This window comes from Heliangelus exortis, chromosome 9 (genome assembly GCF_036169615.1).
Source record: "Heliangelus exortis chromosome 9, bHelExo1.hap1, whole genome shotgun sequence".
Lineage (NCBI taxonomy): Eukaryota > Metazoa > Chordata > Aves > Apodiformes > Trochilidae > Heliangelus > Heliangelus exortis.
Window position 1 is genome coordinate 4,852,843 of NC_092430.1, and position 27,144 is coordinate 4,879,986.

A 27,144-nucleotide genomic window follows, 5' to 3' on the forward strand; every position below is an offset into this window, starting at 1 on the left:
TCAGACCATGAGGATTCTTATTTACCTTTATTATACATTTTAAATTTAGAGATGCTGTTTAATGGCTTTCTTGATGCATGGTGGTTTGTCTGACCTGCACAACTGTACATTTATCCTGACCTCTCCCAAGGAAAACTAATAGCCTATTAATACCACATGCAAGAAACATGGATAATGCTCACTGCTCGAGCCATTTTTTTTCAAAAAAACCCAGCCAGGAGTACACTATACTGTCAGTGAAAGACATTTCCTCATCTTTATAACTTAGACGTTGTGTCTGTTCTGACTTCATGTGCTTGCTAATTAAGCAGAAGTTTGCTTTGCATATCAATTTTTAATACTTTTTTTTTTTTAAAGTGAGAGCTGCAGCAGCCAGCTTGTTCAATTAAAAGCAGCTCTGACCTAGTTTCATGCAAAATCAATAGGAAGTCTAAAAGAGTCTCACAAAACATGTAACACTGAAGGAGAAACGGCTGAAATGCTTCTTGGTGTTCACTGAGCTCAAGTTCCTGTGAGCAGCCCAGGGTTTGTTTGGTTTTGCTTTATTTGATGAAATCGAGTGGAGATCACACCTGCCTGCTACAGACCTGCAAAGATCAGCTCTGTCTGATACAGACAGCAGAGAGGGGAAAGGAGGATTGCTGAAAAGATGTGTTTGGCTGATTTTCTGTGTCTATCCCAAAGCTGCTAAGTGGGCAACCCTGGCTAGGAAAACAAGATAGGAGAAGAAAAAGCCTGCAATGCAGTTAATTGAAGACAAACAAAAGATTGATACCAAAAGATGATCCAAATGTTTAGAATAAAAACATTTGGTAAATATTATGAGTGTTATAAACTGGTTGAAAAAAATAGAATAGATTTCTTTGTGTTTCAGTAAACTTTAGCTGGCATCAGTCACTTAAAAGATGAAGTCTTACAAGTCCCAAATGGTAAGACATACATCTAATATTGTTTGAGGAGTAGGAGGAAAAATCCTCTTGTACATTGATAATTGATTGAAATACAGGAAAACCTGATTTTTTTGACTGAAAGGGTCACATGTGAAGATATGCATTGTTGTACAGGTGTATTACCAATGCTAATAAATGTCCAGGGACTCTTGCCATTAATGCCAAAAGCTTTCTTTGAAAGGATCTTCTTTTGGCACTGTTTACCTCCAACCAGTCACAATCACACAATTAAGCAGAACACTTCATTCTCTGATATTCATTGCATATTTTCTTTTCATTCAGAGCTGGTGATGTCACTTGTGCTTCAGAGAATCTCAGCAGAACCCTCTGTGTTCCCCAGTGCCTTCCTGGATGAAAACCTAGGTACAGCAAGTCAAAGGGAATTTTGCCATTGACTCTAACAGAGGAAGGATTTTCCTTCCAGCATGTATTGGTTGGGGCTAGCCAGCTATGCTGATTCACAGGAATGTGTAGCAGAGTTGATACTGGTGAGCTGCAAACATTTCTCCTAAATAGTCTGTGCACCCAGATCTTCCACTGATAATTCAGGCCCACCTTTCAGTCACACAACTAAATGTGTGCACAAACATTTCATACCCATTGATGGGTACATAGATGGTCTGTGTCTGTTTGCAGAAAACAGGATTTAAGAAGGTAGTTTTTGAGTTATGAATCTAAGTCACACATAAAAAAAAAGATAATTTCTATCTCTGGTAATACTAAACACTCAGCTTCTCTCTTTCATATGAGTAGTTACAAGAATAATAGTTCTCCTTACTCATTCTCAAATGCCAGATACAGAGCTAATTGCATCTTACTATTTTAACAAAAAATAATTATTAGGGATGGATAATTCTGCTCAGACAAGTAAAAGTAACCTGAACTTTCACATCAAATCAAGTTTCTTATTATGCATTATTATCCTGACAGTTATTTCTTCAATGTTCCTGTACTTCTCACCTTATCTATACCTAGCATGTTTGTTCACCTCTACAGTTTCACCATTCAGCATTTGAATAATATTACATCTATAACCCAAAGAAAGCTATTTCTAACTTATTTCTCTTGCTACAGATAGACTCCTGGAAGGAGCAGGTAAAACTTATGGAGAAATATATCCACCTTTTTTCAGTTAAGAGTCTAAATCTTTTAATCAGAATACTACGGGTAGATTAGATAAAATACTGACAGAAATGTGTAACACATCCTGCAGTCATCCACTATGTTTTCTCAGTTTTGGCATTATTCACTGCTACATTCTGGATAGCAAAGTGCTCTTGTTAGCAGAGTGGTTTTTTTGCAAGGGCCAGCAGCCTCCTGTCTAAGACAAGGAGAGAACCCCCCTTGTCATAATACATAAGGGGATCCTCTGAAGTAGATCTTAACTCACACAAAACCTTTTGGATTGGGTTTTTAATGAAGGAATTTAAGAATTGAGTTCACTCTGCCAGGAATCAGATCAGACATGCCAGAAAAGGTTTATCTTCTGCTCTCTTTGAAGCTTGCACAGTATTTCACCTTGCTAAAGTCACAGTTCTTGGCTTGGTGGTGGTGTGGTCTGGAGGACTTTGGTTATTTTTTTCTAAACAAAACTGTCATTTCATTCCCTGTTACTCAGTTTAAGCAGACAGACATAAGTGCTATCTCTATATGTCTGCCTATGGAACATGTCAGTTCTGGTTCCAAGTACTTTATGGACGTTGTGCTTCTTAAAAATAAAGAGAAGAAATGTAGGCCTTCCTACTAATGGTGTTTAGTTTTACTTATAGGATTTAACAAACAAAAATGCACTTGAATGCTAACACAAACAAAATCTAATCCTTAACTTTAAAAAAAAATTAAAAAAAAAAAATACAATTCAGGGTCCTGCACTGAGCTATAAAGTCAAGTTCTGGAAGATCTAGAAGATGCCTTGAAGAAGGAGCCCTGTACTGACAAAGGCAGAGGCAGAAGCTTTATCCATCCAGCCAAGCTGACCACCAAGAGATGCAGTGAAGTTCTCAGACACTGGTTTGACACTGGTTGAACGTGGTTACTCCCTTTTGTGCAAACCTGACCTGCAGTTCCTGCCTGACACTGCTAACTCTGCAATTCCTGCAACACACAGTACAATTTTAGAAAGGTGCTCCACCAAATCTCAAACCAAAGCTGATGCCAGACATTTCCTCTAAAGGGAGGCTCCATATTGTTTTCAAATAAATTATCTCCAGGTGACACCAGGTTAGCAATAATCAGGCAGTCCCCTAACAGCTCTATAGGGTGTCAAGTTTCAGTATGTCTTTGTTTAATAGAAGCATTTGCTGTTCCAGCAGACAGAACCAAAGAATGGGTCCCTGTCAAATCCAGAAGCCCCAGGGAGAAAAAGCCCAAAAGTGTGAGGAGCACATCCTCTCAACCCTCTGGAACAGCTGGGCTGGCTGCCTGCATTCAATGTGGCTGGGACAGCTTCCTGAGAAGAGGCTACATAAATAAAACAGCAACACCCCTTTAATTCAAATTAAGTTGATTCCTATCTTTTTCTTCATTCGTTCCTAAAAAGAGGACCCTGATACCCTACACTGATATCACCACCACTAAAAAAATGCAGTAAGAAATTTCAATAAATTTTGTTTAGCAGTTTCATTGGAGGCATTATATTCTAATGGAAAACATTACCAGATAAAGTGTTTCTTACCATTACTGTGGAGCACCCATAAACTGGTTGTAAGTTACGTGGTCCTGTTTGAAACTAAAAGACAATAAGCTCTCTAATTTACTGTTGTGCTGTATGACTGCACCGTTATGAATACAAGCTGTTCTAGTCACCAAGAACACATTTATTTTCTTGAAGCTAGAGACACAGATGGTGTAAAGGGGAGTAGCTCTCCTTATTTTAAATAAGCAGCATTGATTTATAAGAGCTGAGGATTTGGCCTAAGGGTCAAGATATTTCTGGCTTAAAAAGCTCTGTTCAGGAAAAAAAATAGAATAATAATTTTAAAAAGTCAATGGCACTTAAAACTCAGAACCTATTATCATTACCCATGTCCTTAAGTGCAGCATGTATTACCTTGCTTATTCACAACCCAGAGAAGTAAGTGCTGGTAATTGAATACAAGGCTTCTTTTTTCCTTTATTTTTACCAATTTTCAGAGAACTCACATATTTCTGTATATTAAATATAAATGTCTCTTTTATTCCTTTATGTAAAACAGTCTTTTACTTGAAATCTAAGAGACAGAATAGCTTTATCCCCATTAATTTTTCCTTTTTTGCCCCTTACCCCTTCTTCATAAAAAAAAAAAAAGTTGAATAAATTGCTAACCAGAAATTCTATCAAGGAGTCAAGTAATATAAAGAGAAGGAAAAAATAAATCTGTATACATCAATCAGAAACAACAGCTGTTTCCAGAAAAACCTGTGCAATTATTTATGAAATTATGTCTCCTTCAATGCTTCTGTAAACCATCACAATCCCAGAAGGACCTGATTTTCTGATGAGCCTAAATTGCTGAATTAGAAGCAGAGATAACGTCACGGCACCAATTAACAAAACCACTGCATATCATCTCAAAACATGTGTTTTTTATTTTAATAACTGCATCTAATAAAATTGTTCCCTTATCTAAAAAGTGGAGGGGATATCCTGAACGACTAAATGCCCTTAAACCAGACATACCTGGTTTTGTGTGAAAACAGCAGGACACCAAGTGGCGTAGCATCCATTTCAGTCAAGGAATTGGCACCAATTGATTAATCCACTTGAAACAAAGTTCTCAAACCTGGAGGTATCCTCGGTGCCAAGGAAAAGCTGAGTTACTGGCAGGGAATGCAACACAGGGCAGGGACAGAGTGGCTCTGGCAGAGGATGAGCACCCAGGGACATGCAAGCTGCCACTGAACTGCTCAGCATCCTTTCACATCTTCCTTCTTTGTACCTTTGCTGCTCAGCTCACTCATCTGAGATAAACCTAGGTGAACTGCTGGTTCCCTACCATTTGAGCTTACTGCCACATTATGACTTTTCTTTCTAATTATTTCCTGTGAGTTGGGAAACATGTGTCAGCTTCAACAAGTAAGAGGCTCCAGCTGGCTGGGCTAGCTGATCTGGATCAAAACACTTAGTCCAGTGCCCACCTCTTGTTGCCAGGGAATCTAAGGATTACTGGTGAAGGACAACAACAGGTGTGGCTGAAGCAGAACTGCAAAATTAATCTCTTTTTTCTTTCCAAAAGCTTGGTTCCTGAAGAATGCTGACTACCTCTGGTCATCCCCATGTTTACACTTGAGTCATTTTCAGTCCTGTCTCACAACACTGCACGCTCATCCCCAGAGACACATCTGTTAGTGAAGGGCAGAGTCTGAGAGACCTGACAGCAGCACCCCAAGCAGCTCCTGACATTTGTGCATGGAGGTGTACACAGCTCTTGCCCTGAATATGCACTCGTGAGAGAGCACTTGAAGAAAGCACTTCTGATGCTGCAACTCCTTAGCTTGCTTGTATCTCCACAGATAACAACTGACAGGGAAGGGCAGAGCCTTCTTCAGGCTTTAACTAAGTGCAATTAACTGTGAGATAAGACCATATCCTTCCAGCAGTGAATGAGTGTCATGCTCTTCAAAGCCAGTGTTCTCTTACTTTCTATTCCTTTTCCTCTGGCACTTCACCCTGCTCACTCCTCTAAGTCTTTTCTTTCAGATCTACTTTCGGGACTGTCAAACAAGACGTGACTGCTGTGAGCACCTGGTCTCATCTCGTATACATCATGGCTCATCAGACTAGAAAATCCATCTTCTAGTGAAACAGCTGCTTCATCTGTGATGGAGGAGTCAATACACCCCTGGCTGCAAGGTACAGCATCATCCAGCAGTAACTTCAGCAATGTCCTCTTAGTTCTGTGAATCTGTACCTATCTCATTATCCTGAACAGAGCAAACAAATGCTGTAACGCAGAAAATGGCTGGAGAATTAGGCTGACATACTTTCATATAAAACTACAGAAAATATGTTAAACTGGAGGATAAACATGACACAGCTTCCAAATTTCAGTCTCTGTTACAGTCTCTCAGCTGTACCAACATAGCAGACCAATGAAATGTTTTGGAGAGCCTATAATACTTCTTATGGCCAGCCTAGTTTTGCAGGCAAGCTCTTCCTTTTCTGAATAAGTGAAGAGAAATACTGAGGCTGAGCAGTTATTTGAATGAGAGGGTAAGCAGTGTTCAGTGGCATGCCAATTCCACTCCCTTTTTAGGCCAGCATTTTTCATACTAACTCCAGGACAAAAACACATCAACTGAAATCCTGCCCTGTCTCTCTACATCCCTCATTCTGATCTTAATGCACAGAGTTGGAGCTTAAATAACCAGACCCACATGGGGTGAATTTTCACTTGACTCACTTTCCAAACACTCTTTTCCAATGCAATGCTCTAACAGGGAATGCAAAGTTTCTTTCTAGGTCCCTGGAAAGCATCAGCATTGAGAAAAACAAAACAAAACAAAACCAACCAGTCAACTAAAAATAAGAAAAGAAAAAAAACCACCAAAACCAAACAAAAAATTTCCACTCTAACTCTGTGATTTCTTCATGGGAGTTTCTCAGTTGCCTGAAATCAGAATGAGCTATTTTTAAAAAAGCTGAGCCACTTCTGCTCCTCTCACCCTTGACACTATTTGACAGCTTGTAATAAAATACTTCAGACTCCTGCTGGTACCAGCCAGGAAAAGGAAATGTTAATAGTTCTCCCAATATTCAGTCACTTCAACTGAATTTTCATAGCAGCACATTCACAAATTTCCTCCTTAAATATCACTAAAGGCTGAAGAGTGAAACTCTCTGTAGGCAAAATCTAAAGCAACTACAGAGCTCTGTAGAGCTAAGGAGCAATGAGCTTCTGTACTTCTTGAGTCCTCATCTCACACTTTGTGCACAGCCAGGGCCACAAGCAGAGGCAACCACTGTGCAGTCATTAGGATGAATACTTGCTCCACTTCCTCAAAATAGATGTGGAAGTTCCCAGGATGTGGTGGATAAACCTTACCAAGAAACCTTAACAAATGGAAAAAACCCAATACACAAACATGAAGGGCTGGTCATGGCCAGGGTGTACAGGACCATTTCACCCAGAACAAATGTATTGCCTTGAAGTGAGTGAAGTTCAGATCCACACCATCAGCTTCTCTCTGTTGCTTTTTAAGTATACAGATATCCCTGTAGGCACAACTTCAGTTCTGTATTGTCACAGAGTACAGCACGGTGCAGAAAAGACAGAGGCAGCAAATGCAGCTCTAGAAAAATCTGGAGACAATTCTCCCCCTCTCTCACTCTGCAATTCCCTTTTTACTGAGGGCCATGGGTAACTCCATCAGTGCATATGTTAAAAGCAAAGGGAAGGTGTCACTCAGCACGTGGATTGAGGAGTCACCCTTAAACACCTTCCAGCTGCAATAGAAAAGGACACAGTGCAGCAGCCCAAGGACAGCAGGCAGTGTTTGTGCCCTTTAATAATTTCTCACTGAGCTCTGAGAGTGACTTTACATTGCACAGAAGTCTGCCAGCTGGCAGGTCATGCTACCATGTTACCCCACACAAAAGCAGGGAGGGTTAAAGAACACTCACTGGCAATTAATAATCTCTCTCTTTCCTGCTTTTTCACACCCTACATCTTTCTTTGGTGTTTCATAGGGGTTTTCTACATCTTTCTGCCTTTCTTTGTGATTGTCTTGCATAATTTTTCAAATTTCTGATTTGGCCTTACATTTTATTTTTATTTGTTCTTCTCTCCTCACCTTCATAATTGTGCCATAATGCATATCAAGATGTTGATGGCACACAAGGGTTTTTAGAAGAACACAGAATAATAAGTGAACTGTTTATAAAATCCAGATGTACACACTACAGATGCAACCAGCAGATGCTGAATGCATCCATCACCATGGCTGGGACTTGAACAGAAACTTGTATCCTCAAAAAATATGGTCCTGAGGTGACAGTCTCCTTAGTATCACCGATTTATTCCAACTTCCATTGCAAATCCAATGAACTCTACATGAATAAAATAGAGGGGGATAAAAAAGGAAAAATGGCAGGAGAGCAAAGAAAATGATACACAAAGGCTATACAAGAGCAGCTTTGCTTGTACAGTACATCTGTTGACTGGAAATAAGGTCTGTGCAGTCTTCCTCCTTGAAAAGAAACTCACTCAAAAATGTTAACATATTAAAAGCCAGCTAATACATTCTACGTTTGAACTCAGATGCCAAATTTCCACAAAGCCAGTTGCAGTAGTAACAATAAAGATGAGAGAATTTTCTCTGTAGCTGCCACAATATTTTCCAAATACACTCAGCTGAATACAAAATTTAATATTGAGCTATTTTGTTTTTGACAAGCATATGGCAGTGAGAGCTTCAGACAAGTCACAGAGGGCTGAGTCTTAGAGAATTCAATGAGAAAGTTGTTTGAGATGTGCTCAGAATAATTTAATATTTTAGAAGCAAATATTCTTCATTCCCTAGCACCATTTCAAAAGAGCCATTTAACTCCTTTTGTGTGTGTTTATTATACTTTAGATTCTGGGAATCTTCCTGATGCTGAAAGCAAATTACACTGAAGAGATAACTATGAAACTAGGGCAGTCTCAGTGAGCCCTATGTTATACATCCTAAAAAAAAAAAAAAAAATCCAGAACTGTATGTGGGCCTTGGGCTTCCAGTGTGATTTGCAGGAGCAAGTAACTTGCTGTATGCTTAGCCAGTCCAGTCTACACTGCCTGTAACTATCAACTATAACTTATCAACAGCATGTGAACGTGACTGTCTGGTCAGATTCTACATCCAGATCTCAAAATTCAGATGCTTTATGGTGGATCATTTTAATGTAGAAACACAAGACACAAAATGCAAAAGCTGCATGTGTTTTCTCTACATATTAGTGTGCTTTTTACCTCTGCAGTACGTAAACACAAACCTGGTTTGTGCTCTGTGGAGTAATCCCAGAGGATTAAGTCATACTGTAAATACCAGACAAATTACAATCAGATTAGGTGGGCAGTCTGTTCATTACTCAACACAGATGCACTCCAGAGTCTTTTCACCACTGCTGTCCATTTATAACATGAATGCTTTGTCCTTAAGGTAAGTGAACAGTTTCTATTTCATCTCTCCTGCCTTACCATTCATGCCCAATAAGGAACTCATTACTCCTTTCTAAAGAGCAAATAGAATACTTGGCCTCTTAAAAGGCCAAGAAGAAAGCTGTTCTTGCTACAGATCTGCAGGGCAAGAATTATTCGAAATATATCAGTGCTAAGTCCCTTGAAAGATTTGCATTCAAATGCAGTCAAGTGGAATATAGGGAATATCTTCCTGGAAGGAGCCATGAGGCAGCAGCATCGAGTTGCTGAAATTTCCCAGGATTTGCCACATCTGCTGCAGAAATTTTCATCAATTCCTAATCTGGTATTTCTGCCTGCACTGGTGAGCACTAAACCATCCAACTTATAAAGCTCATCAGGTAGATCTGGTGTAGCACAGGTTTGAGAGGGGATTTCTGCTCACTTATGAATAAGAACTATGTTTAATAATGTTCAATATTGTCTTTACTTTGCCAAAATCTCCCTACCACTTCACTGCACTTCCTTATAAATGTCACATCACATCCCTCATAATTTTTCCTAATTACAAGAATTATCTTGCCTTCTGGGTACAAACTTGCTTCCATCCAGCACACAAATCTGGCATTATTCTATTTTTATTACTGTAATCACTTAGAGAAACCCTGAGTCAGGGCTTACATATAAAAGTATTTATCATTTCAGGTCACAGAAATACTAGAATCAAATAAAGCACCGACCATACAGGTACAGGTCTCAATATTCTGCTAACTCCATGCTCACCTCCACCTACTGATTCCAGAGTCACTTTTCCTGATTTGCACTGAGATAAGTAGGAATAGAATTGCTAAGGATGGGGCAGTGGAGTCCACGAATCAGAGGAGTTGCCTTGTATTCCTACCCAAACCAGTGCCTCCAGGCTTTTCCATATTTGAATGGTGGTATGGACTCAGCTGCAAAAGTGTGAGGCAGGCAACCTCTGCCCATGAAAACCTAGATGAGGTGGTCTTGTGAGCCCCCAGAGTGCACCCCAAAGTGACTTGTCTAAACTGTAATGAGTAATGTAAGAGAGTAGCACAAATGCAGTCAAAAAGGCAATGCAGAGCACACCTCTCTTTTGTAGCTACATGGTAGTCTGGAAACCTGAGCACCTTCCTCTATGAGCTAAAAACCAGCATAGTTTATCACATGGAATTCAATATGTCAGCTGCCAAATATTTCTAATACAGCACTTACCCAAACATAAGATCAGCTGTTCTCCAAAGAGGCTTCTGAGGAATTCAGTTTTTGCAAGCATTTGATAAGCAATACGTGAACAATACAATTACACTAGAGGAATAAGGAAAAATAATATCAAGAACTTACTTTCTGCAGGTTCCTTAGATCTTCTGCCACTGGAGGACTTCCTCAGGAGACTTCTTCCTGAGGTGAAGAGGCTGGTTAATTCCTCCAGAGGACTGGTGGGTGTCCGAGAACGGGAACCACTCTGAGATGATGACCCATAGGTACTGACTGAGGCATTTACCATCTTCCCTCCTTCTTGCAATGTGTTTCTGGTTGTAGAATGAGGCACTGATGGAGAGCTTCTTGAGAGACTTCCTGAATGTACAGAGTCATAAGGTGGAGGTCTTTTGAGGCTTAGGGGGGTAAGAGACCTACCCATACTGACAGGAGAAGGCGAGGCAGAGTGACTTTTAGGATAACCGTGTGGAGATTGTGTTCTGTACAAGGTAGAAGGATGAGGAGGGGAGGATGTGTGCCCAGGGGTGCTAGTTCCATGAGATATTGTCTGGTCTTTCTCCAGTTTTTGATGGCCTGGTGTATGAGGTGGCAGTGAAGATGGAGAAGCTCCAGCTTGCTGTTTGATGTAAGACACATTTTCTAAAACGGGAAGCTTTGTGACCTCCAGTGGAGTCAGAGGAGACTCATCAGAATTCGGGGAACACTGCACTGGTGCTGGTGGGAACACCAGCAGTGGAGGTCTGTGTGAAAGCAGATTTGGAAATGGTGGGGGTATATCACAAAGCAAGCCCTTGGGAGTAGATGGCACTGAAGACTTGGTGAAATCTAGGTCAGGCACTGTGGGAGTAGCACACTGAGAAGAACAAGTGTGATGGTCATATTCACATTGACATTTTGAATCTTGGCCTACATCATCAAATATAGGGTATTTCATCTCCTCATAGACTGCTTCGCTTTGGTCATCCTCATCTTTTTTGAAGTCTCTGAGAATATTCCCAACCATTTCAATATAAACAGGCTCTTCTTCCTCTGTGTCAGGTGCAGGACTGCTGACCTGTGATAAAGAGGCATCCCTAGTGAGTGATGTCTTCATAGGGCCATGCTTTTTGATATATGTCTCATCAAAAGATGTGCTTAGCTGAGTGTTTGGATTTCGTTTCGGCTTAGGAGGTGGAATCTTCTTTGTGTATTCATCACTGTGAGGTCTTGGCTTGGCTGACACTGGAAAAAAGAACAAAAAAATAAACTCATCGTCTGTAACACAGCCTGTCAACCACAGGATCTCAGTGTCATAATTCTGCAATGTATTTCCTGGGGACAGACTGCTGCTGTTTTTCTTTGGTATTGCATCAGTAGAACACCATAAAAATAACACCCTATTGAAAACACTCCTAACCTTCCCTCAGAATGCTCAGACTTCAGTATTAAGAGCACTTCCTCCCAGAAAACTGTTTTCTCACAAAGTCTTCAGGCAGGGGACTTTTCATTTTTAAATATTATGCTTTTCAAATATCCCTGTGGGATTTTACAGACCCAAGGAATTGCCCAAGACATACAACTCAGTGCCCTAATGAACTTCTTATGTCTGCAAGAGAACAGTTAAGATCCTGGACACTCAGACTTGAATGTCAGTGATCTAACTCTGCAGTGATGAATCAAGACATTGCTATTTGTAGTAATTTCTTGCATAAAGTACAACAATTCTCTCAATACTGACTGAGGAAGAAAACACTCACATGGAAACACTGTAAAATTTGCTGTTGGGATAATCCTAATCATTTATTAGTACTCTATCCAATGAATAAATGAGACTTCAGTGACATCAAGGAGGCACAAAGTATTTCACAGATTCAGGTCCTTCCCAAGCAGGTTACTTCTAAAAACACTGCATCATTTGGTCTTGGAAATTATATTAAAAAACCCTATTGTGATGACATTAATTTGAAATGAGAGAGAGGTCAGGGGTTTCTTGTAAAGTATCCTTTATGAATTAAACAATAAAGAAACTCATGGAAACTGTATTTTGTTCACTATGCATAAATAGCTAATAAAACATCTCATTAAATGTTGGGTTAATAAAATGCCTCATTAAATGTGTGGGTGAAGTCTTTTTATCCTAAGAGGACCAAACTTATTGAGAAACAAAATTTACTCCATGCTCTACATCTGATCTATATTCCTGTAGGGTAAAGAGTTCTTGCATTGAAAGCCTTGATACCTCATTGTTAAGTTTCCCAATTAAAAAAAAAAAAAAAACAAAAAAACAATCAAAACATCAAAAATTCCTGAATTACAAGCCAGTTTAGAATGGCAGCATTCCTGTCTTACCAGACTTTGTTGGTCAGCTACTGGGCAGTACTGGGACAGTCTATGAGGAAGCCAGCTCAGGGCTGGAAGATGCCTGCATTACACCATCTTCCTGACACCATTTGGTCAGTATCAGAGGAGGATCCAAACACAGTGTTATTTTATCACATTTCTGCTTTGATCTGCTAAATATCCTCTCTTCAGTTCTTACCAGACATAGCAATAAAGGCAGATGCTAAATGAGATTCTAATGTTGTTTAGGAATAAGGAGCTGTGAACTTACACGTGCACATATGTGAAGTAATGACACTGCCCTCCCACAACAGCATTTACTTAAGTTTAACATAACACAATAAAGCAAAAAGAAAAATAAATCTCACTAGAATTAAAAAGCAAACCTACCAAAAAGAAACAAACACACACACACAAAAAAACCCAAACAACAAAGCAAAGGCAAAAAAAAACAAAAACAAAAAAACCCCCAAATCAAAACAACAAAAAAAGCCCTTACACACAAAAAAGTTATCTGCTTTCATGATGGTTCCAATTAATGTGTTCCACTTTGCAGCAGGCTAGGGACATGGAAAAGCTATCACAGATAAGACTATTTGGTAGCTTGATAGTTTTTCACTATGTGGATATATCCTAATGCACTTTAAATTTGTCTTTTTAATTAAGCCAAATTAATTTTCTTGAATGTATTATGATGGACTTTTGGGAATGATATGTAGGCTACCAGAATCATTTGGGCTTTGCAAAAAAATATTACTAGGGATGTGTTTGACAATACTAGCAGATTTTTCCTGCCCTGATTCCAGCTCAATCACTATTTCCTTTGTGTTTAGTCCTGTTATTTGTATAGTATGTTCATATATATTTTCCTGACGTAAACTTGATGTCAATCCTCTCTCCACACCTCTGTTATTGTGATTTACAATCTTGGCAAAAGCAGTCTTCTTCAGATTGATGTCATTTAATGAAGAGACAGTCTATGAGCCTTGCACAATCTGCCAGATCATTTTGGAACACGTTGCCAAGGACCTGAACTCTTCTTCAAAATGGCTAAAGGATCACAGGCTTTGCTGCACTTAAAAACTGCCTATTTTGTATACCTGAAAGAACACGTTTCCCTCTCCTCTGCCTTCCTCAGACTCCTGTTTCCTGTGCTGTATTGTGCATCTCCTGTGCCACAAGTGTCACACTAAGAACCTGCTGTCTCACAACCCCATCCTGCTCTTCAGTTTCCTCTGGAGAGGTGCTAATGATGAACAGAGTAATCAAAAGATTCTCTTGTGCTGGAAGTCACTCAAGGCATGTATTAACTAATATTTTTACTTTAAAAAAAAAAAACAAAAGAAACCCAACTAAAAGCACTGAAGATTACTGTGTTTTCAAACAAACTGTTAAAAATAGCATATTTTGCCTCTTCTCTTTCCATTTTTTTATCCAGCTAATGAGGTTCTGCCATGTAGTCTACACCTGTTCTGAGGTGCAAAGGTTTGCAAATACAAAATTCACACATTGTGACATTACAGACCAGGAAATGAGAAATGCCATGGAAAAAAGACTGACATCCTGCCATCTAGGCTTGTAAAGTAATTTTGCATGGGTTGAAGTCTAGTACTGCAGTGACACACATGGCATTCTCATCTGCCATTGCATGATACGTAGCATTAGACTAAAATACCTTAGTGACATTATCAACACAAAGGTCAAATGGCTCAGTCTTGCTGTATAACACAGGGGGTAAAATCTGACAAAGTGAAAGATTTACTTTCCATTTTCTACTCAAAGCATTTTTCCCACTGCTACTTATTTTATTAAAGCACCTATTATTTCCAGGAGGTGGTATGCTACTGAGATTTTTTTACCTCCTTGACAAACTGGACTCGTCAAACTAAAATTTTCAACTAATTTCTGTAAATATTTTATAAACACCATAAAGGTATAGAAGTAGTTCCTATATGCTGCACCGATCAGGAGCAATGGTTACTGTAAGAATTCAGAGAGAAGCTTCACATAGGGCAAATAGCAAAGAAATCTTTTCATCATGACTGGGAATGGAGGAACTGCTCAACATCTACTGGGAACACCCCTCAGCTGCAGTGAAGCATTCAGAAGGCAAACTCAATTATCTGTAAGAAGGCCATGGCTGAAGACATTTATCCTGCTTATTTACCAAATGTTTCTACTCTGAAACCCAGATCCATAGCAAGGATTGAACTCTGTGGCACACTTGACATGGGAATTTGGATCATGAACTATCAGTGCACCCAGAATAACAGAGAAAAAAAAGCAACTGAACCCAGTTGTGCAAAGGTAATGAAAGGAGCAGGGAGTATTTGTACAGTTCCTGTGTCACCAGCATTTGGCAGGAATAAGGATGCATGAATGCAAAAGCCCTGGCAAGATCCCATAACCAATGAAAGGAGATTATTTGGCAGTCTGCAAAGAGGAAGAGGCAAGATCGCTTTAAGTACTTGACATTTATCAGGCAGAAAAAGTATTTGGTGCCTGCTGGGAACATAAACTCCTATGAAAAGCAAACCATGCTGACATATTGGTGATACACATACTGCTGTGTTGTCTGCTCTAAACATCCAGTAATTAATGCTTTTCAACACGGATTACCACGTCCTTGGTGCAACTGTTGTCAGTAACTTGCCTTGAGACATTGCCACTCACACATCAGAGCACATGGGGCCCCATCCAAAGCTAAATGGAGGAAATGAAAGTTTTTCCCTCCCTGCCAGGTGCAAGTTCCCTTAAACAGCCCCATCAACGTGTGCCACAAAGTTTTGTGAGCACTTCTATTACAGAGACACAAACACAAGAGACCACCAGGTCTGCCAGAAGGTTGTGCAGACTGAAGGTGCTCAGAGAAAAAAATCAGCAACTGCTGCGATGCTGGTGGCTCCTTTTTCTTTTTTTTTTTTTTTTTTTTTTCAACAAAACCACCCAAAATTACCACAGTGGATAAACTGGAGGCACAATGATCCTTGCAAACAAAACTGAACTTTACAGAGTTAAGGCTGCTTGGGCAGGAACTCTCCATGTTTAATAGCATCCTACTACCAAATCATTATCTAGCTCTAATAAACTGCAAGTGAAACAAAACATGTAGGCTGTATTAACCTCAGCTTGCACCTAGAAGCAAAAAGTACAGTGCTTAAAATAGCCTTTAGGGAATCCTACTGAATAAACAGAATATGACATTTTTGAAATGAGATATTTGTAGCGCAAAGGTTACGTGTAGCTTTCAGATATGCCCAGATAATCTGCCTTTTGTAGTTCATTTTGGAAATACAGGATGTTTCTGGTCATCCGAAATAATTTATTACTCTTTAAAGAGAGATCAAAATATTAAATTGTGTTATCAGATTGTTTTTTTCTTTTGTTTGCTCACTGTGTAAGAAATGAGAAAATACATCTAAAAACTAAACTGAATTTTGGAATTTTCTATTGTCTTTTGGGTGTTTACCAGCTTTTGCAGTTCAGAAACCAAGCCAGTGTACTATGCTGTTCACCATAACAAACAGAAGGGAAATATATGTAACAAGAAAAATTCTTCTGTTTCAATTTTGACAAGATTATACAGCATTCAGTGACTTTGTAAATGGAGGAATGATATGGGGCCTAAAATTTTTTTAAAAAATGTTTAAAATGGTATTTTAAATGCAGAAGGCATTACTCTTGCTGTATTTTGAGGGGTAATTCTATCAAAAAAGAGCCTCCAGGAGCAAAAGGAACCCAAATGGGCTGGATAGTGAATCAATGATGCACAGATTCTGAATTATATCACAGAATTCAAAAGAGAAAATCCAGATGTAGGGTAGCACAGAACCTATATATATATATACATATATACACATATATATATATGCATGTGTAGTTAAAGACTGTAACCTCACTGGCTTTAATGAAATTAACTGCTTGTTCAAAGCTGGACATCATTTGTGCACCAGTGCTTACACTGGTTTGGATTTCATTATCTCTTCAAATATGAAGTTTGAATATTCTCAGTGAAACTGAATTGAAAAAGTCCTCTGAGCTGTGTAAAGGATTGGCACTTGGGGGACCTGAGTTTAATTCAGCTCTTTGTCACAGGCCATGGGGCCTTACCTACCATGTTACCCCTTAATGCTCCTTTTCACTAACTCTCCTCTGATAGTTTAGGCTCTCAGGTATTTTAGCCAAGGATTTTAACTTGGTTTTTATCAGTCCTTGCAGAGTTGCTGCCCTCATTGGACAGAAGCAGTAGAAAACAAAAACAGATGTAAATTTATCTGCTGGGCACATGCAGTGTTGAACATGCATCTTCTCCAAGGAATTTTAGAAGGCAAATGTTCCCACACAGTGAACAGCCATAAAATACATAAAGAAAGATGCTTTTTAGCAGATGACAATAGAAACATCATCACTAGGTTGAAATAAGAAAGGAAGTACCTCTGTCACAGCTAGCCACCAAAATAACATTGTCCTCATGGTCACAAGTCCTTTCCCTTCCTTGCCTCAAAGATGCTAGTAGGAAAAAGGAAAAAGAGAAAGGATGAGGAAGGAACAAATTAAACACCTGATTCATTCAAACAGCTTTGCAAGTGATAGGGGGTTTCAGCACAATGATTTTATGTAGTACCTATTTCTTCCTCCTCCTGAATCGATTAGTTCTTAATAGAAATTATTTGGATATTTAAAGAGGACAAAACTACATTGAAAATGAAAGGACTAAAAGAGTGTGTCATAAAATAATATGTGCTAGATGGATGGCTCAAGGCTATGATTAAGGAGACTTCTTCAAACGTATACAGGTCCCTTGATTTTGGCTACGACTCTTTTCAGCTTTTAAAATGATTATTTTCTGCTCTGATTCAAAGTGTTAGAAACCTAGTGGCTTCAGTAGTGACTTTGCAGAATTAAACACCAGTATAACACAAAGCAGAATTTAAGTTTAGTTACTGCAGCTCTGCATTAATCCAGCAATGCAACTACAGCAACTGACAGACAACACAACTGAAAACATTCTGCTGCCAGATTCAGCTTAGGCTGTGTAATTGTGCCACAAAACTCAATTTGCTTCCATTCTTAGGATGGCCCTAACACCACAGTTCCTTACATGCTGTCTATGCCAAGGCAGCCATACCTGCCAGGGATTCACAAAAGCCAAACTGCTGCACCAAGAGCTCTGCTGCCAGAGCCTCCTCCCAGCACACAGGGGATAACTGGTCCTCTGCTCTGCATTATCAAGAGAAGGGCACACCCAGAGATGCCAGGACATTTAAAAAACGTCGGGTATCAGCATGCTGGAAAGAGTTTCTCCCCAAACTGCCAGGCTGCAGAACAGACTGACTTCCAGGTTTTCTCCTCCATAGCCTTCCACTCATCTCCATCCACCTGACAAAGAGCTCTACTGATTCCCCTTTCCCACAGTGAAAAGGTTTCCAAAAGCTTTCAGAAAATTGCAAAGTGACTGCCTTCTTCTGAATGCCCAGCCTCATACTTTCAGATATTTTGAACATCACATCCTAGTTATTTTAAAGAATGAGAAATTGATGTCCTTGATTTTTCCAGATAACACTGAACAGGCGAAGAAAAAAAGCAGCGTTTGAGGAATAATCACAAATTACGTGCAATCAAGCCTTTCCATACTCTTCACTGAAGACTTTGACTGAAGTTATTGTCAGTCAGTAGAGTCCTGATAAGGCAGAAAAACTAAGATTTTGTGTGAGAAAAGTCAATGTGGATCATCTTCCTTTTACAGAAAAACTGATGAACTAAGCACAAGTGGAGGCTAACAAAAAATCTCACAGTAACTTCTGTTATGTTGCAATGATTTCTGAGTATCCATTTAGAAAATTATCCTTGAACTAATACACCCAGACACATGGGGCCAGGGTCTATGGCATTACACAGATGTGAGCTACAGCAGTTCCAGGGGAAGCAGGCTCTGAGGAGGGAGAGGTGGGAGGATTACTGGGGAAGTAGGAGTCTGCGTAAAGGATTCTCTCTGCCCACACATGCAACCAATATTGCTAAAGTGCTGGTTTGTTCTGGTTCAGATGGCCCTCATGGTACATACACAAAACAGATTTTCCAGCCCTGCAATAGCAGCAGTAGAAAAATCTGTAATTGTATACAATCTGAAGGAATTGCAGATGTAGAAAGGTCATTGGCATGGAAATTTATCAGTTGCAAGCATAATGAGATGAATTACATGAAGAGTGTGCAAATGGAACCATTGAATCACATTTGCAGAGAAATTAATTAACAAAGTGTATGTGCTTGTTTATTGGTGGCTTTGCTGCTCTATTGCAGGTACCTGCACAGAGACAGAGAACTGAAGAGTTGAACACAGTCACAGCAGAGTATGGACCACCAGCCACAGATCACTAACGTGAACTAAGCCTTTCTCTTTTGAAGTAACATTTATTATCTTGACTGTCATCTTGTAAATGAACCCTGAACAGCTTTTGCTGATTGCTGTAAATTAACTGTTATCACTCTATTCTTACAGCTACCCACAAACTGACTGTGTTTCACCCTGAGAGTGAAGGGCAGCATCAGTCCCCCCACCCCCTACCCAACATCTTCCTTGTGGTGTAGCTATTAGAGCCCATTTCCCATAGAGCTGTCACCCTGCACTACCTGCCCTCTTTCCCAGGTGTCACCTCATCTCACCCCCCCCTAAATACCACGCAGGAGTGGGTGAGGTCATGCATTTTGTCTGACTGGTTTTCTACAGGCTGTGCTGTGTGATCACTGCAGCAGCGTTTCTGTCAGGAAAGGAAAGATCCCTCCCCTGCTCAGAACAAGATGCTTCTGGGTATGTGTGAAGAGTTAACCCAAATAAACACACACCTTACACACCTACACTATGTGAGCTTAGGATGTAGAGGGCACCACTATGATAAAAGTAAGCCTTGGAGGGCTGGGCTGCCTATTCATACATTTCCTGCTGCCCCAAGGGCACCGAGGTAACATTTAGCAATATTCATTGAAATAAAGGCATGCTCCAGTCTCAATAACAACTCCTGTCTTTGCAGAAACAACTCTGCTATTGATTACTAGCTCTTGGAGCTGAGCAATCTGATGGGGGAAATTACTTTCCTTAACTTCCTGGAGAAGGTACAGTACAGAGGTTTTCTGACCCAGTGTCACGGAGAGACAGGTTGAAACTTAGGTCTGCAAGAGTACCTGGCTCTGGGTGGATTCTAAATCCAGTACCTATGCCCAAATAGTGGGCTTTGAAAAAATTACAGAGGAAAGACAGAAATCAAGCTAGAGAAAGAAAAAATGCTTAATGAAACAGTAAGTTCATCCTACCTACTTTATCTAGAATAATAGTCTGTATTTGTTGATTTAATTGCTGCTTTGGTTCACAAGTATCCTGTCCACAACACTAGCATTGACTATATGCAAAGACCTGAATAATTTCCCAGACATAGAGCCTCTCAATATTTTAAATGCACAGTAACACCTATCTTCTACTTACAAATACAATAAGTAGAACAGATCAATTGTTTGCTTACCTAAGTAGCAATCTGTTTGCTGAGCTTCTAAAACAATTGCAGCCCAGTAAATCAAGCTGGCAAAACTACTGAGGTGATACTGGGCCTCATACTGACCTCATCGTGTCCAATTGTTCCCCAGCTACAGCAGCCCCACAAACACTGCTGTGCTTCCTCGACATCTTCTACCACCACCAAGGAAACAACAGATTCCTCTAACTCCCTCTCTCTCCAAAATTCTGTGGGCTTTGTACAAGCCTTTTCCTGGAGGCCATGGTATAAAAAGCCTCTTGTTGCTGCTGGCTGACAAATCAGGCAGGCGATGCTGCCACCCAGCTCACATTTCCCAGCAAGGCACACGGCTGACCACTGGGGTCATGTCAGTCACCACAGCAGCAGCACGGGGAAAGCAAATGAGCCCCAGTGAACAAGAGTTCAGCTAAAGAGTCAATCTTGCCTTTCCCACAAGGTGACTTTGCAAAAGCAGTTCCTGCACATTGCCACTGAGCATCTTTTGGGTGAATCCAATGACAGCTGAAGGGGACAGTGCGTTGTCAGAGCCACTCACAGGCAGGCAGCAGTGCCCAGAGATGTAAGAGCTCTGCGGTCAGAGGCTGAGTGTTACTGAGGTACTCAGTGTAATCAGCTTGAGGAAAAAAGCTGCACAGCTACTCATTTTACTTCCATCTCCATTCTATATGAAGTCTTAACAAAATTGCAGACGAGCCACATGTTATCGGTTGCCTCCCACTCCAAGCTTCTATAATTTCATCTTGCATTTATTTGCAGAGTTTTCTATTTAAATGAGTAGAGAGTACAGCAGTGTTGCTCTCTAAGAGCCACGTAGCCTGCTATGGCTGTAATGCACAGTACTGTTTTGACAGAAAAGTTCTGGTTTTTGCAGAAAAGCTTTGCAAGAGCCCTCTCCTCTTTCAGATCCCAGACTCAATCTCACTGTGCCACTTGAGAAGCAAGACGGAGGATAAGCACAAAAAGGAACAGCACAATTGCTGCCAGAAGCTGTTCCTACCTCACCACCCATGGCTGCAGAATCTGTTCAGTTCAACTCAACTTCGGTGGAGTAAGTGGGAACAAAGAGAGATGCTTGATTAAAACTAGTACCCTGAAAAAAACGGGGGAAAAGACCAGGAAGAAAAAAACAGAAGATGGAACAACGAGGAAGACCCAAGCTCTCTGCGAAAATTTTCATATGTTGTGTTAAAGGAAAGGCAGTAATGCAAGAGCAGTATCACAGGCCAAAAGATCTTAGCCAATATCTAAGGGAAGAAGCAGGCATCAGATGCCAGAGTATGACTGGAGAAAGAGAGCCAAGATCATAGCTTCCTCCCAAAAGCTCCCTACATGAATGAACTATTTCTCTTTTCCCTTGCCTCATCCACACTGCAGTTGCAGTGAGCATGCACACAGCACTCCACTCCTCTCCCCTTTTCTTCCTTCCCTTTCATTTTTCTATTCTCTTTCCAATTTACTTATAATTTTGAACCACCCAACCTTACTGCACAGCCTCTAGGCCATCCTGAATGATTCAGCCAAGTGCAGAAAGCAATAGGATGGGTGTAAGCACAAGCCAGTGCTGGTTTTGCTGCTGAAAAGCCAGTGACTGCTGAGACTGTTATCCCAGTTTGCTCTCTTAGATAAAATATCTTATCCTTTCCTTTGCAAAACAACATTGTAAGAAACATTCCTTTTTACCCTGTCTTGCAGCTTCTGAATTCCCTCACCAGGACAGAGGGAAGCACTCACGCTTTGAGCAGCAGCAGCACCACAGGAAAACAGAAGCTGTTCCTCTAACCCAGTGCATTCAGCCTACTTTGATTTGCTGGGGCTCAGATGTGAAGCTCTGCAGGAAGTTTTCCACACCACTAAGGCACAGCCTCTGGTAGAGAACAGAAAACCCAGTGGGTTCTTACTCCTGGGTCTGTCTGTGCTTTACATAGGCAGCATTTGGCATTTCCCAGTACTGGACTATAATCACCACTATAACATGCACTGCAGCACCAGCAATACCAAAAAGAGGTTGGCAAAGGGAATTTGAGCAGTTCCTATGCTTAGAAGCTACTTGAAGTCCTCATTTCCACAGTGGCTGACCTGAGTTCATGAACAAAACCCTGCCAGACGTGTAGAACTTCACTCTTAAAAAGGAGAATCCTGTTCAAGTATTCCCTCTCTGCTCAAACCCTTTCTTCTACCCTTCTCTTCACACAACCACTCACAGATGTCCCAGTAGCCCAAGTTTTGATTGTGAGCAGAAACACTCTGAGTAGAATTTGATTGCAAACTCCCTCACAAAACAAAGCAGTCGTAGCTATCCCCCATTTTAAGGAGGAAGAATCTGGGACAATGAGAGTCAAATGTGCCAGAGCTGTGAAGATCCCTGTTCCTCTTCTGCTTCCATCACCAGTAGATGGTCACTATTACTTACAGAAGCCTCCATTTGCTTTAACACTTAGTCCCATGGAAGCATGTATTTGCAGGACTGGGATTTAATAGCAACTGGTTGCAGCAGATATTTATCCCCTACAGCTGTAAAAATAATCTCACCTTTAGCAGAAAAGAACAAACAGTAGCAAACCAGTGCACCCAGACTTCTATATTCAGTCATTAGAAAGAAATTACCAATTAAACAGAAGAGAGCCATAACAGGGTCTCACCTGCAGCCAGACTTAAAACTCTTGGGATGTGATTCTGCTAAGCACTGTGTGTTCACATTAAAGCCAACGTAAGTGGAGGTTCCTGCCCTTCCCAGTCTCAACTTCTTGGCAAGAAATGCTTTGAGAGTTCAGTCATGCTTAACTCCATGAGGATTTGTCTCATTTGGTTGCTTAAGTGAGAACAGAATTAGAGGACGAGTTAAAAATAAGCTAAGATGAAGAGGGGGAAATCCCATCTATTTGCTGTGGAACAAAAAGTACATCTGTGTTGTGCTTTTTCCTTTAATTCCAAATGAGTTTTGCCAGATAACTCTGTACCTCAGACCAGCTCTCAAAGTAAGCCAGGACTTCAGGATTTCAGTGTGATCCTTTCTCACTTTTCCACAATGTCTTAACAGACAATTCCAAAGACAGGATGGAAAACAACATTGTAGTAGGAGTATTCCAAAATCGATACTTTTGTACTTTCACTGGCATTTCATCTCATGTAACAAATTCTGTAGGGCTGTCAAACTGAGGCAAGAGAATTACCTGAATTTCTCCTCCCCTTCTCTCATGGCCCTGATTCCAGAGCCATTCAGTGATGCAAAATAATGCAACAATCTAGTGCTTCATAGTAATTCAGCTCATGGGTGGAAATGCTGGGAAAGCTCAGTATTACGATTCCCTGAGGTATAAACAAAATTAAAAAATGAAATACAGTCTCAAATATAATGACTAGTTTTTTCTAGCAGTATTCCAGTGAACTGATGATAATGAATGCATTTATTGACACTATAACCTTCCAGTTACATAGAAGATTTCCATGGAGGTTGAAAATTAAACAAGCAGTGGACAAGAGCACCCATATGATAGCTTTCTTCAAAGACTCTCTTCATTGTGGTTATTCTGGTAATGATTATTGATCCAGACACCTCAAGAGCACTGCTAAAGTACTTCCAGGGCTGGGTTGGCTCTAAAAGCTCTAGTGACTTTTATGTGATGTAAAACCTGGCAAATTCTCTCCCCTAAGTTCCCAGCTGCCTGCCAGAACTAAGTGGCACACATTTCCTTGCCTTTTTGGCATGTCCAGGGGCTACAGAAGCCCTATAGTCAGGGGACCTCTGGCTGGCAGCAGTCTGGAGAAAGCCTCTTGCTTGTCTGAGTTACACCCAGCACTGCTTTGAGGTCTTAGAGAGTTTGCTGATTCTGGGGCAGGATTGGGGGAATGCACAAGCACAGTATGGGCCTGGGCTTGCAACCAGGCTTCTAAACTCTCCTGGGCACTGGGGTACACAGAGCAGAAAAGCCCACATGCTCAGCTGGAAGCCCAGAGTTTACCAGGCTTTACTAGCCCGAGCTCAGGGCAGGCAGCCTCCTCCTGGATGAGCTGCATTTGCAGTCAATCTGGTAAATCAGCACAACATTCCCTCAGCTCACATTATTAAGGCTTTTCCATTATCAAGAACATCACAGCTTCCATCACCCTTCAGAGCAGAGAGAGATCTGTACTGCAGGGGGGCAGTACATTTAATTTGGTGCTTTTTTTACACAGGTGCAGCGTCTCTCAGCAAATGAGCAGCATCCTAATGTGAAAAGAGGGATGAGGAATATAGAAAGCAACTTCGTTAAATTAAAAAGACAGAAAAAAAAGACACTAAGCACACAGGATAGACCAGCACAACATAGCTAAAGTACCAACTGCAAAGTCTAGGGCACAGTGCAATTCCCAAGTGAGTAACTAAATCTCCATGTCTTTTACCACTGCATGGTCTATTTTCTGTTCAATGCTTGCAGCTTCCATTAGCGTTAATGAGTATGCATATGTGCCTTGAGGGTAAGAACATACTCCCTCTGTGGCTTCAAAACTTGTTTATAAATCCGTCCAAAAATCACATTGTGTTCATTGCTCTGTGCAGAAAGCTATTAGAACAGCTATAAGAACTGCTGCTTTTATTCCTTCCTTTTCCCTTGCCCTCTCTTATCCAAGGGACCAGAAAACAGAACAGAAGAAGGACTGGAGGACGTGGTATGCAGAGGAAAATAACTCAGTTCTGGGAGCTGCATCTGAAAACTGAGTTGCTGCAGGGAGGGGCCAACAAAGATCTCAGCAAAAGCAAAGAAAACTAAACCTCAAAATACCAAAAAAACTATCTCCCTCACCCATCTCCAAAAGCAAAGCCTTAGAAAATATCTCTTTAATCAAGCTATTAAATGCTGGAGAATAAACCAAAATGTGTCTTGTCCTTCCTGTGCAGGTCAGTGGGAACAAGTGGTTTTAGCAACAGAAGGGGCTGAACCCAGAGCAGAGGCCATACTGGGCTGAGCCTCAGAGCACAACTGGGACAGCACTGCCCTCCAGTCCTTTCACCTCTGAGGCAGTAAGGAGACTGCTGAGATGCAGGGCTGAGCAAAGGGAAAGCAGTGCTGGGTTTCTAGCAGAGACTGCATTGCTCCAGTGCTGTTCAAGGCCCCATATCCATCCCTGTGCCACCTGGACACACAGGGAACTTTCCTGAAGTAAGGCAATTAGGAGCCAAGTCGACCTCATTTTACTGACAACAGGTCTTGTGCTTTCTGTCTTCTTTTGACTTTTCCCTCCAACATTGCCAGCTTCCTTCTCCCAGTGTGCAGAGTTTCAAGCTAAGCCCCCTTAAGCTTCACAGTCTGCAAGAGATACATTACAGCATCCGAAAAACAATGGGTAATCCAGCACTGAGATCAAGACTCAGATTAAAGTATGTGAAGGAAAACACACACTGCTTCACACGTGGCTGAATACCAACTTGCATTATAACTATACAGCTAACCTCAACACTAGCTGCAGCTCTTCATGTGAAAATACTGTGCTTAAAATACAGCAAAGCAGGCCGTAGGAAAGAGCTAAGAAAAATCAGACAGTGAACAACATGCAAGCTCTCAGATCTCTCAAGCACTACGGGCACGTGGAGCTCCAGCTGAGAAGCCAATATCCCGGGAGAAAGCCTGGGATGCTGGAGCTCAGGAGGCAGCACCCCGTGTCCAGCCGCAGCCCCTCTCGCCCGCCCATCCCCCTTCCCAGGCCCACCAGAACTCATCTGTCAGTCCCTTCAGACTCCTTAGGTCTGAAGAGGGCTCCTTAGTGTTATTGCTTCCTTTAGTAGCCATGGATGAAAAGATGGGGGACTAAGAGCTGGCTACAAGCAGCAGGACATGGTTACCGTAGAGGACGCTATTTCAAAGTTCATGCTATATAAATTATTTGCTAAGATGGGAAATAAAAGGAAAACAGCACCACACCAAAACAGCAGAAGTGCTGAATCCCTTTAATCCAAGATCTGTTTAATGAGAGTAGCAAAACTCCAAGTTGACAATGCTGAGTGACCAGTCTAGCTGACTGTAAAGTAGATTTATGAGAGACCAGATGGACTGTAACTAAAGATACAGTTACTGTAATTGCTTTCCTCTAGAGGAAGGTTTTCCTTACAAGTTGCCCACCTTTAGAGATGGCTGAGCAACAGAGAGGGGCTTCTACTGCATGGGCTCAGGAAGCAGCAAATGGGACACTCAGAAGAAAAAGAGTAAACAAAATGAGTGAATTCCAGAAGTGGGGAACTCTGCAAGCATTTTTGTGTATGCAACAAACTTCCAGTGGGCTCTAAAAGGAGTAGAAGTACAACCATGAACAGCAATTTGAAAATGCTACTCTAAGTTTTAATTTGCATTTGTGTGCATTTAATTTGCCTTGGGTGAAGATGTTTGTATATACATGCAAGCACACACAATGTACATTTTCAATATAAATAGCTATATTACGCATAAATTACATTAAATATATTTTATGCACAGCTATTTATATAATGTACTCATCTTCCACATTACTAAACAATTTTTACAAAAAGTTAACTCACAATTTGCTTGTATCTCTCCATGTGGGTTTGCATTGCAGTAGATCTGTAAACCTTTGTTGTGGACATGCAGTGATCACAGCAGAAAACACTGCTTGAGGCTGGCAGTTATGTTCACCAATTATACTGTTTTATTCACTTTTTTTTTCTGTAAGACTGGGCATCAAAAGTGCATAATTTAATTAAAATCCTGCATTTTCTCAATAAAGAGCCTTTCAGGATCAAGATTAGATATGTCTCTCCAGATGAAATGTTATTTAAAATTAACCTTTTCAGTTCACTTATCACTTCCAATGTGTGATGCATAGGGCAGAGCTACATTTGTTTGCTATTACTGCTAGAGATTAAAAACTGCAGAAAAGACAACCCACGTTTTTAAAAACAACTTTCTAGATATCTGTCATGGAAAAGAAATGCATTGGGTGGAAGGTGCTCAGCGGGTGCCTTTGAGAGGTAGCTGGAAGAGTAAAAAAGGAATATTGAAGTATTAAAAGTAACACAAAAGT

The 27,144-nt window shown here is 40.7% G+C and overlaps 1 protein-coding gene across 2 annotated transcripts in view; it reads right to left on the reverse strand.

The window, feature by feature from the left end:
* NYAP2 (neuronal tyrosine-phosphorylated phosphoinositide-3-kinase adaptor 2) overlaps positions 1–27,144 on the reverse strand; it is a 121,460-nt gene that overhangs the window by 37,032 nt on the left and 57,284 nt on the right. The window contains exons 5-6 of one of the 2 annotated variants that reach the window (XM_071751768.1): positions 17,042–17,116; positions 10,412–11,509 (exon numbers count right to left, since the gene is read on the reverse strand). In XM_071751768.1, the coding sequence (XP_071607869.1) occupies positions 10,412–11,509; positions 17,042–17,116 (1,173 nt within the window). The remainder of the gene's footprint in view (positions 1–10,411; positions 11,510–17,041; positions 17,117–27,144) is intronic. The other variant, XM_071751769.1, reaches the window with a different exon arrangement.